The sequence below is a fragment of the Bactrocera neohumeralis genome, chromosome 4 (genome assembly GCF_024586455.1).
Source record: "Bactrocera neohumeralis isolate Rockhampton chromosome 4, APGP_CSIRO_Bneo_wtdbg2-racon-allhic-juicebox.fasta_v2, whole genome shotgun sequence".
Lineage (NCBI taxonomy): Eukaryota > Metazoa > Arthropoda > Insecta > Diptera > Tephritidae > Bactrocera > Bactrocera neohumeralis.
The window spans coordinates 3,961,252-3,973,361 of record NC_065921.1 but is presented as its reverse complement, the minus strand read 5'-3'; the positions used below and the strand labels follow the sequence as shown (position 1 = coordinate 3,973,361).

The following is a 12,110-nucleotide window of genomic DNA, read 5'->3' as shown; positions in this document are numbered from 1 at the left end:
TTTTTGTGTTGTAGGGAAGGGCTGAAGGAGTCAAACCATCATCGTCATGATACAAAATTTATGAACTTAAATTCGTAATCAGGACATCCTAAATACCCCACAGACCTTTGAGCACATCAGTCGCAATTTTTTTTTCAGATTTGTTGAGTAGTGTAAAATAATAACCGGAATACCTTTTTCGGTGTCGAGCTCCAGAAAGATGTTTCGCTGTGAGGAATATTTTTCGACTTAAAGCTATCTCAAATCCAAAAACAAAAAAAGACATTATTACTATAGATTATTAGAAGTTGTTTGGTGTTTGCGGGATTTAAAAAAAAAAAACGTATTTTCTGACAAAAATTACACTTCAGAGTAGTTTAAAAATTTGAAATTATCATCAAAAACATTATGCCTTTGATCAATTTCTAACCATATATCTAAGAGCATCATGTGAAAACTTCCAGCCGATTCGGAGAAGTGGCCACATTTGGGCTGTAGGGCGGCTGCGGAAGCGTTGGGATGCCGGCCTTGGTGAATTAGCTGCAGTGGTGAGTCGGGGCGTTGTCGTGGTGCAACTTTCAATCGGCTGCGATGTTTTGTCGCTTAAGTATCTTGGCGTTGACATTTTCTTGGTGGACGACGCCTTTAATGTCAAAAATGTCGTCTTCACTTTGGATTTGTTCATTTTTCCTTTTTTGGGCGAGGAGACGGCGGCGTGTGTCACTCGGAAGAATGCCTCTCGTCCAACTTTTTTAAGCAAGCTTATTTGCCGAGAAATTTTGTACAGTTACCCGCACCCAAAAAGTGTAAGTTTCATCGAAACTTATCATTTCAGCTGGATAAGAGCTGCTCCGGATATTTGTCTTTAAATTCTTTGATGAAGCAAACAAAGTCTTAAGGAAACATCTCATATTTGTTGTTGAACTCATGAATTAGAATTCTTCAAGCATCTCAGTATGAATAATTATAAAATTAACGAACGGTATAAAAGTATATTCAACCGAAAGCAACTAGTCATAGTCACTCGTGAAGGTCCTGGATTTATAGGGCAGCATTATTTATGGTGATTGATCTGGCTTGGGAATTCTCTTAACTTCTAATATGTTTTAATTTCAAAGGCGCTGGTGCGATTAATGTAGAGTCATTATCTTCAGTTATTCGGTATCTTAAGTGAGTCGAGGGTTACATTCCGTTGTGTATGAATTTGTGAATGTTTATTAATATTTAAATTATTAATTGTTTATTTATTATTTAATTTAATATTATTTAAATTCATATAGTAGCAGCTGGTAGTTGCTTCTCCAAACTGCTGCGCTTCATTCTAAGAATAACTTCAAATAAATGAAATTTTCTGCCGGCCTCAAGAAGTCTCCGAAGTATTGATTCATGTGTAAATAAACACATTTTCATAGTAAATTAAATGAGCATAGGTATGTGTTCTACGCTCTTGTTCTTGTTCTTGCATATTGAAATCCCTCATAAATATTACCTAAGCAATTGCATTTCCAATCGAAGTCAATCATTCAATCCGAAATTCCACATATTGTACTCGAATTCAATTGAGAGCATCGACATAAAGTTTTATCTTTTTGTATATATATATATATGTATATGCAGCATGCTGAAAATTGCAGTATAAACAACACGTATGCAAATTATATACACAATTGTGTGCATGTGTTTATTTGTATTTTTAGAAAAAAAAACGTCTCAGAGTCATATCTGCATATTAGTATATCATGGTACATTAGATGCGTATGCGAAAGGTGGAGAGAAAGTCCGGGGCACGCAGTATGACATGCTCGAATTCTAGAAATGACAATTTCCCATCACCGTCCACGTCCGCCTCCTCCATTACCTTATCGGCAATCTGTTGATGCTCCTCTGGACTCAGCTCGTTCCTCGTCATGGTGGTGAGGCAAGACATGAGGTCGCCGTGACCAATGAAGCCATCCTGATCAAAATCTGTTGAGGCAACCAGAGAATGGAATTGAACGAACAAACAGGTTAAATTGTGCTCAGTTAAATGTGAAGCTATACATGCACCTACTTATGTATGTGTGTGTGCCTAGATATATGTTTGTACATGTGTGTGTGCGTGTTTGTTCAGGAGTGGAGTTAAGTAGTGAGGAGCTTAACAGCCGAGCAGGACGTGCATGCAAATGCCAATGTGAGACAACAAGCAACGACACAGACACGTATATACATACAGACATACATACATACATACAGATATGCATACATACATGCATACATACAAACTTACATACTTATGTGTGTCTAATTTTCAATACAAAGCATGAATGTGTGTGTGTATGCGATTTGGTGCGTGATAGCACAAGGTGATGTTGATAGTATGCATGTGTTTGTGCGTGTTGCGCACAGCTATGTAGGTCTCATAGCGGCTCATCGACCTGTGGGGTATTGGTAGCCAAAGTAATTTGCTCTGCTGCATGAGTGCCGTGCCGCACAGGCGGAAAGTGGCAGATTGAAGCTGCAACGTCGTTTTCATTAAAATTTTCTTCATTTCTTGCCCCTATAATGCATTACAATTTGTAGTGATTACCTGCAGCAATGAAATTTTATTGCACTCAGTCCTCGCACCAACATCGTTGACCCCCATATACATATATATATATATATATATATATATATATGTGTGTGTAAGCATGAAGTGTAGTCTACATTTAGGCGCATGTCATTGCATCCATTCGTCGTTCGGGTATGTCTTAGGGAAGTTTATTCAATTTTATTTAATTGCATTACCGCATAAAGTGCATATTTTATAAGACTCTAATATCTTATGGAGAAATACAAACAAATGAGCTTATGTACATATAATTACATATAGAGTTATATACATACATATATGAATGCCTATTATATATGATCTAAAATAAGCACAGACATTTTCGAAATGCACGACATCACATTGAGGAAATCGAATTATTTTCGCAATAAATTACAAAGACACTTGGAAGTTTTCATGCCCTTCAAGTACACAAGCTGCATTCTCTTGCTTAGACAATTTAAAAATATGAATTTAATTACTTGTTTGGTAATTCTAAATCCTGACATGTGCATTTTTGAACTGATCCTGATGTCACTAGTTAGCGATTAGTCGAAATAAAGTGAGGTTATATGTTAAAAGTACTTAAAATCGAGACTTTAAAATATATATTTAAGTGATTTTAAATTTTTTGTTTATTTTATAGTGATAGTGTCGCATTTCTGGCCTTGATGGTATCAACTTGACATGCTTATTTGGTTCAGGGTTCGGATAAAGTGCACTTTGCGGTTTCTGAATTGTGGCATTCTAGAATATAATTACTTTTTTGGTTATTCTTAATCCTTACATATGCATTTTTTAACTGGCCTGGATGTCACTAGTTTCCGACTAGTCGAAATAATGTGAATTTTTTTTTTAATTTACTTAAAATCTAAAATTGTTTGGTAATTCTAAATCCTGACATGTGCATTTTTAACTGGTCCTTATGTCACTTGTTTCGAACTAGTCAAAATTAAGTAAAATGGTATGTTAAATGTAATTAAAATCGAAAATCTAAAATAGATATTTACGTGAATTTAGAATTTTTAATATTTTGTATATGGATAATGACGCATTTCTGGCTTGGGGTATCAATTTGCCATGGTTCAGGGTTCGGATAAAGTCAACTTTCTGGTTTCTGAACTGTGATAACCTAGAATATAATTTTCGTTAAATACAATTTCTGCAACATGGCAGTTATGAAAGCGTTTTCAACGTCCATATTAAAGCATAATTATCACTGATTACTAAGTTTGTTTATTGAGCTGACTCTTCAATATTTCTTTTTTTTTTATTGGCAAATGAAGACTAACCTAAATATGAAATACATGATATGAATACACCTTTTAAGCAAAATGCAGGAAGGAATCCAACACGTGTACAATGAATTTATCAACGGGTAGCCGCTTTCACCAATCACCATTACATTTGAGATAATATGCAACAAAATACAACAAGAAATTAATTTGGCGTTGACAAAGGAATTACTGATTTTGCCGATGCAAACTCAGAAAAGATACATACATATATGTATATACGTAAGTAAAAAGTGCATTTAAAAGACTTTCAAAATCGACGCAAATATGAGAGCGAATATATTTTTCAAACACCTACACACAAACGTAGACACGCAGACACCAAAATAATAAAATTTATTATTATTAATATTGACCGTATGAACATTCAAACCTACAAATATACACAGGGAAATATGCATTCGAGCTTTAAACTTGCCTTCAGCCTAAGCTGTTATGCCTTAGTCTGCCGGCATTATCGATGTGTGAGTTGTCGACTTTGATTTCCATTTAATTGTGGCTTTTGTTCGATAAGTCCGTAAAAAGGTTTGACTGTGCTTTGCTGCATATTGTTTTAGGCGTTTAATATTAAAAATGCATAGATTCTGTCGGCATTTATTTACGGTGTGATTACAAGAGGAAATTGAAAATTCCAATTCCACTTATACATAGATACCATCAGTGCATAAGCAGATTAAAACTAAACAAAAACAAATCCCAAACTGATTGCTTTTAGCAAGCTGCATAAATAATTTGTTGTTTCCGATTTGCTAAATGCTTCAATGAAATTTCGATGGCGAAGGAGCTGCGTGAGAGGCAATGAGAGTAAGTAAAGTAGAGTTGAGCTAAAATGCATGGAATGGGAGGTTTACAAAAATTTTTAGTGACTAGCGGGTGTTATTGTATTAAATATAAATGCTTTATATAAAACAAATTTATCTCAGTAACAAGAAAAGAGATTTTTATGATTACAATTGTTGTCGCTTTCGGAATTTTAACTTTTTGGAAACTATTAGTAAAGAACACCTCATCAAGAGTTAAATTAACATAAAATTTAATGTGTTTTGAATTCAGGTTTTTGTTGGTTATTTCGTTCATGTATTCTAAGCACTTTAGATTTGCTTAAATGAGAGCGAGCGGTGGATCCTAGTCAAAGACACAGGCAGTTTTCTGAATATTACTTAAAAGGCACAGATGGAAAAAGTACTGGTATAAATAATTTTTACACCAAAAATGGGAGTAAAAAAATATTGATTGAACTTCATATGCACAATTCCAGGTCACAGAAACATTTTCGGCAACGAAACTAAGTAACCGGAACGGAACCGGATTTTTCACCGGTCAGCACTTTCAACCGGCACCATGCCTCACAAATAGTTCAAGAATATTTTCTGCCGCTACCAACACTACATACCATACCCACAACCATATCAATAAAGAAAACATAGACTAATTTCGGTATTTAACCTTTTTAAAGAGTTCAAACACATTTCTCTTTTTTCCAATATTTACAAACTGTTCATTTTGTTGCGCTTTTTCTCGAACACTCCCAAAACTTGTTAACCTCAAATAGTTCATTTTAAATTTGTAACAAAAAATCTGCAAACACTTTTTAAAAGCAAAAGACTAACACAAATCTATGCTAAAACTAAGTAACTATTTAATCTTTAAAATCTCTGAAATATGCAAAACACAACTTTGTTGCACGGCACAAATATGTTGCCACACGCTCCGGAATGCAGTTGTGCGTTTGGATAACTTTTGTTTTCGAATTCACTTGCACTTTGTTTTGCAATGAAATATTTATTCTAGCGACACAGATTGTCTTATGAATTTGCAACGCAACTAGTATATTTTTCATTCCAATTCAACTCACTACAACAACACTTGCTCCAGAATATACATGGAAAGCAAAAAAAAGACACTGAAAAAGAAGCGACTGCACTTGTTACAAAAGATATTATTTTTTTTTATAGTCCTCAGAATGACCAACTGAATGGTCATAACTGAATATATGCAAGAGCACAAATGTTATGGGCACAGCTGCATGTCATGCCACACTGTGCTACATTTTTAAACTGATTTTTTCATTGAGTTATAAAATTAATAAGAAATAAAGAATTTTTCCGAAAATAGTCAAATTTCAACCGTTAACATCTTTTAAACGGTTGGGTTTACGAAAAAATCATAAGAGACCATTCAATTTCCTACAAAACCTAATTAACAAGATATTTTTTCAAGTAGTTGGAAGCGAGATATAAATTTTTCTATCTGATAATAAGAAAAAATAGAAAACCGTTAGGCGGAGGACCTTCCCGTTACAATTAAAAACTCATATTTGGAGAGGCTTTCTTAGAGGTGTCTAGGAACCTATTTTTGCGAGTACCAATTGAAAAAAAAAAATTTTTTTTGAATCACCCTAATATACATTTGTATGTACATACTCGTATACTAAATCGGATCAATCCAGCATTCATCATTCAACAACCAACTTTATATACTTATCATACATCTTTATTGTTAAATGTGAAGTGTCAAAATTCATATTTTTAATTAAAGTATATTGTATTGAAAAATATAAAAGTATTTTTTCTTGCCCCTGTGTAAACATGATTTTTTTTGTGAAGTATCCGCTCCATGGAACCCGTTTTCAGTCGATCGAAGAGATAAAACAAAATTCGCTGAAAGAGCTGAAGGCCATTTCAAAAACCACGATAATGCGCTATCATGTTCTAGTATGGTTGTAACTGACTTTTAGGCTAAACACGAAATGAGAGTCATCGCTCAGAAACCGTATTCGCCAGATTGCCTTCATGTGACTTTTACCCGTTTTGGAAACTGAAAAATCCGCTTTGGGGCGCCATTTAAGATTTAAGTCATTCGCTGAAGGCCATCCCAGCTGAGGCTTATGACAAGTATATGGGAAATCGCGGTAAACATTAATATGGTTTTATTGTGTCAAAAGCCTATTTTGAAACCGATAATAAAGACATGAAAATGTTGTTCTTTTATGTCACTCCTATAAATTTGATCTAATGGTGTGACTAATGGTATATATAACGGTGCTAAGTCTTAGAGCTAAGTCACATAGCTCAGAAAATCTATGTTGAAAGAAAAGGCAAATCATTTGTGGTAAAAAAAGAGTAAAGAATGAGATTAGCTATATTTTTTATATACACTTGTGACAGATTTGAGACTGGAGCAGCTTTCTTAGAACAGAAGTCATCACTTTATTTTAATATGACAATAAAAATCTAAGCTGACTCCGGTTACGTAAGCTCTACAATTTTTTTTACAATAAAATTATACATGATTTTGGCTTCTAAGCTGAATCCGATTTCGTTCCGGTTATGTAAACACTACAATTTCGAACGCTCATTTTGTTCATCATACGCCATGACGAACGTGCTCTACTAGATAAAGAGAAATTGCTTTGCATTCTCGCTCCTATATTGGTTAGGAAGCTAAATTCTACGTATTTAGTAGAAAAATTGTGTTGCATGGTCTTGCTCAGTTGAAGCATATGCAGAATATCCTTGAACTCAGACAAAAGGGAAATTGCTTATACCAGCATGTATATATGTACATGTGAATGTGTGTAGATGTGTTTGTGCATGCGTATATATGTTATAAACAATTCCACAATTGCAATCATAAATGTGTGTTTCTGTTTATTACAAAGCATCACACACAGAAAAAAGAAATTAGAGCGGTAAATATTAGTGCTGGTCGTGATTGTGATAAAGTTGCCGCACGAAAGACGCAACTAAAACAGCAACACAAAAATAAAGCAAAGAAATAACGGTGAATTGTGACTTTCAAACAAAGCGCATTCAAATGTCAAAAACACTCATTCTCGGAAAAACATATAGCGCGCATGTGTGTGTGTGTGTGTGTGTGAGGCGGACTGCCAAAATCTGACGCGTCGCGCCCACTTGACTGCACAGCGTGTGAGGTAAGCAAGTAGTGGTGACCAAATTTTAGACAAAAAATGCAAATGACAATAAACAGCGCGACTCAAAAGCTCACACACGCACACATGTATGTAGATGTATTTAAAAAAGCGCAAGCATATCTGTGTAAGCGATAGACAATGGCCACAAGCACGGTCGAACACAAATATGGCGGTTAAGCCAAATACGCCAAAATGGCAACTACAACAACAGCAACAATCTTCTTTGTTGTCCACAATTCGCTGCCACACACACACATACACATACGCTGGCAAGCAAGCACAAAAGCATTAACCATTAGCGCAACAAAGCCACAAACGTAAACAATAAACAACAATGCAACAACAACAACAACAACAACAACGACAACAGCAGCACACAAAAGACGCGCGCAATTTCACGTACTCACCGTAAATTTTGAAGGCATAAAAAACTTTAATGTCCCTCGGCGCCTGCTCGCTGAACACGGACAATGCGTCCAGGAAATCTTCGAAGGATAAATTGCCTTGGCCATCGCGCGAGAAGGCCTCACAGATGCGCCGCCGGAAGGGGTTCTCGCGCAGTTCGGGCATCTTCTCAATGCACTCGCACGGCACCTTGACACTGGACGCCTGGCCCTCCGTCATTTGGCGTGGCACCAAATCCGGACGCAGCTCGCGAAAACGCTTGTGAACGCTATGACAAAAGGAAGGCGCAAAAAACGAAAAGAAAGCGTATGTAAGGATTAGTTAGCGGATATTTATACACCACAATAAACATTCCGATTTTGGCAACATTCCGTTAGTCCACAGCACTGCGTTTCAGGCGAATAGTTTTCGTGTTGTCGTCTTTAATGTGTTGGTGCGGCGTTGCCCTCGCCACTCGGTCGTCGCCTACGCAATCGATAAGCATGCCACGGCTAAAGACCATAATGATGGCATGTTCGGGAATGTAAGCGATACTTCTGGCACGGAAACGTAAATGCATGCAAAATGTTGCACATAAAAACGCACGAACAACAAAGCGCACAAGGAGAATGTGCACAACAAAGGAGTTGTTCGTAATGTTGCAAGGCACACAATGAAGCGCAACGACAACAATGGCGAATGTGAAAATTATGAGCGCAGTTCGCTGTCAATGGCTGAGGTCAGTGTGAAATTATCCTTACCGAGTAATAGAAGGAGTTGCAAGTAAGCGGCCAAGGCTGCAAGCGGCCACAACATTTTAGAAGTGTTCTTTTTAAATTTAACGCTGACAGTTTATGGACGACGTGCGGTGGCGTCTTGCAGGCAGTTACATATGTAGATGCCATTTACGGCACTGAATCATAAAGAAGAATAATGCCCAAAATCTATGAGTTTTCTCTGAAGATTTTGTGATAATTAGACCAAGGTCTAAGAATGCACAGTTCTTGAAACTCTTAACTGAATTTGATGTCTTAATTTGGTGTGGAGTAGTGGAGCACCGGACAACTTATCTGCAATCTTGTTCCCGTTTTTCTTTCAAAACTAATAGGAGAATAGTAATCTCCACCAACCGGTACCGGATTTTAATTCTGTCTTCATGAAGACATTCAGTTGAGGTCCTTATATAACGACGAAAAACTTTTAGTTAAGCCACCATAAGGAATACCCAGTTTCTTACACTAAGAGGCCAATTGTGTAATACTCTGACCTTAACTAAGCCCTAAGAATTGACTATTTCGGAAAATATTCCGTTTGGATATCAGTCTAACCTATAATTCGGAGAGAAAAACTTAGCCGCAAGTTCTCTCTACTACTACTATTGTAGATGATCTCGTTGCCAAGAGCATCCTAAAATTATGGAGGAATACTTCTCCAGCCTCCTGGTGAAAGTAGTAGAAAGCAGTGAAAGTATAACACCAGGAGATGGTGAACCCGGTTCCCCAATTGATGACGATGGAGCGAACGTTCTAATGGTTGACCATATGAAGTGCGAATAGCAATTACCAGACTGAAGAACGACAAAGCAGTGGGACCGATGGATTGCCGGCCGAGCTATTCAAATACGGTGGCAAAGGACTGATAAGGAGCATGCATCACCTTCTTTGCAGAAAATGTTCGGACGAAAGAATGCCAAATGACTGGAATTTAAGTGATCCACAAAAAGGGAGACCCCACAATCTGTGCCATCTACCATGGGATAAGCCTCCTCAACATCATATATAAGGTGTCGAGCATACTGTGTGAAAAATTAAAACCACCAAACAAACGAACTGATTGACCCTTATCAATGTGGCTTTAGGTCTGGAAAATCTTGGAAAAGTCCCGTGAAAAAAAGGATCGACATACATACACCACCTGTTCGTCAATTTCAAAACTGCTTTTGACAGGAGCTGAGAGATTAGGTGGAGATGGACCTGGCACCAAATTGCGAGAAAAATAAACGACTGGCGCGCTGTTGTTAACTTGGCTATAACCGCATAACGGTGTCTACGTCATTAAAGAAGAAGAAGTTCTCCCTATAGACTTCTTTTTGCTAAGTTAGGGCAAAAATTTGACTTGAATTAACATCTACGTGGGCAATAACTTCGCTTCATATCTCGGCCAGAAGTGTCTTGGGACTTCATTTCTACTGGGTGCCAGGTCACAAATTCATTGAGAGTAACGAGATAGTGGACGAGATTGCTAAGAGTTACATATGTATGACTGTTATCCGAATACGTGACCGACATTGGTATAATGTCTAAACGACGATTTGGAAAGCAGCATAACGAGGTATGAAAAACTAGATGAAACGATTTATCGGAGTACAAAACTGCAAAAGTATGTGTAAAGAGGTACATCAAAAATACGCAAAGTTCCTACTGGCAGTCGATAAAACAGACCGAAACTGAGAAACATGATTAGAATTTTCACTGGTTAGTCTGGTGGCATCGCCTACAGAATGAGACTAAAAGATCAAGAAGACTGCGGAATTGTCAAGAACAACGTACTAGGGAAACAACGAATCATCTCGTATGCGCTCGGCTCGCACTGGCACGACAACTCTTCAAGCGCTCCTCATGGATCACGTAACGGCACTCTATCTGGTTTCGCTAAGGATAAAAACTGGTCTATCCGTGGCTCATTAGCCTATCAGACTAATTTAACCTATTAACTCAGCTACTTTAAAATGGTTTCCCCCTTCTTCGTCCCTTGTAGCAGACGCACAAAGACCTGGTGTTGTTCTTATATGGACCACTTTTCAAAGTTTGATTTTTAAAACCCGTGCCCTAGTCACTAGTTGATACTATATTGGGTAACTAGACGCCTGATCTAGATAGTTACTTGAGTTTATTGGATGCCTCATGGCATCATCTCACTCAATGATTCCACTATAAAAATTATAACACTAGTTAATGTAGAATCTCAAAGACAGCGTCATCGTCAAGAAGTTTGAAATCGGTTTCAAAAGAACTCTGCACAGGTTTTCATAATTGACAGTTGGAGGTATTGACTGAATCGTCACCACTCGGGATTAAGATTGCGCCTTCCAGTAACTTCCACTTTCTCCGTCACCTATTGAGGTAAGTACAAGCTTTCAATAAAAGTGAGAAGCTAACCTCAGCTATTTCAGCAATGACCTTTTCTCCAACTTTTTCTTCAAAATCAAGCAAACTCACCGTAAAATTTCCTTCCGCGTAAAAAATGTGCAGTCCTTCGGGTTCCAGTGAGCAAGCAGATATTGAAAAGTAGAAGTTAAATATACAGTTTTCTCTTTCTATTGTTTATTATCAATTTCAGAGAGTTGCACCTGGTAGTCATCCAATTGTTGTTCTGTGAATGTGGCAACTTTATTACCCATAGTGTCTTTTTATTGTCTCCGATTTCAATGTGTGTGGGTGTGTGTGTGTAGTAAACTCAGCCGTTAGAAAAACAAAATCTCGAAACTCACAACTATCGCTCAGTCCAATTTTAACTTTCTACGCTGACTTCCACTGTCTGACTGAATGGTAAAAGTTTCTAAACATTTTTCCAAACTCAGCATTTTTCCACGCGCGTGAACTCTTCAGCAAACGAGCGACTGTTGTCTGTTGGCTGCTCCACTTCCTGGTGTTGTCCTGTCAGGGCACGGCCCGGCACCTTCACACTTTGCATGGCATTCGGTTTTCATGTTATTTATGCTCTTTTTTTAGCTCAGCAGGCACATGTAAATTAATTAAGGAGTGCCCTGCTGCCGGGCTGTGGTGTGTAAGTCTGTGAATGTGTTCTTTTTTTAGGTTAGCTTTAGCAAATGTGTATTGTACCCTACATTCAGTCAGTAATTGAAAAAGCAAAACTGTTTTGTGTTGATCCCACTTAGTAGCGGTGAAAGTTTGCTCGTCGAAATGGGAAAACAAGCTTGAAGGTCGGT

At 37.3% G+C, this 12,110-nt stretch overlaps 1 protein-coding gene across 1 annotated transcript; it reads right to left on the bottom strand.

Annotated features, from left to right (window-relative positions):
- Positions 1-1,277: 1,277 nt before the first annotated feature.
- LOC126756399 (calcium and integrin-binding family member 2) lies at positions 1,278-12,110 on the bottom strand. Its single transcript, XM_050469449.1, has 4 exons — positions 11,511-12,110; positions 11,380-11,414; positions 8,185-8,450; positions 1,278-1,944 (listed from the first exon to the last, which is right to left on the bottom strand). Exons 1-4 carry the CDS (start codon positions 11,559-11,561, stop codon positions 1,727-1,729), a joined length of 570 nt encoding a protein of 189 aa, XP_050325406.1. The 5' UTR covers positions 11,562-12,110; the 3' UTR covers positions 1,278-1,726.

Bases quoted from the DNA above. Each gene is read 5' to 3' on its own strand.
- LOC126756399 (XM_050469449.1), bottom strand. From the start codon at position 11,561: ATGGGTAATAAAGTTGCCACATTCACAGAACAACAATTGGATGACTAC. The intron at 11,415-11,510 runs GTGCAACTCTCT...TGGAACCCGAAG, and splicing joins AACAATTGGATGACTACCAG to GACTGCACATTTTTTACGCG. The intron at 1,945-8,184 runs GTGAGTACGTGA...TTGCCTCAACAG, and splicing joins TTATGCCTTCAAAATTTACG to ATTTTGATCAGGATGGCTTC.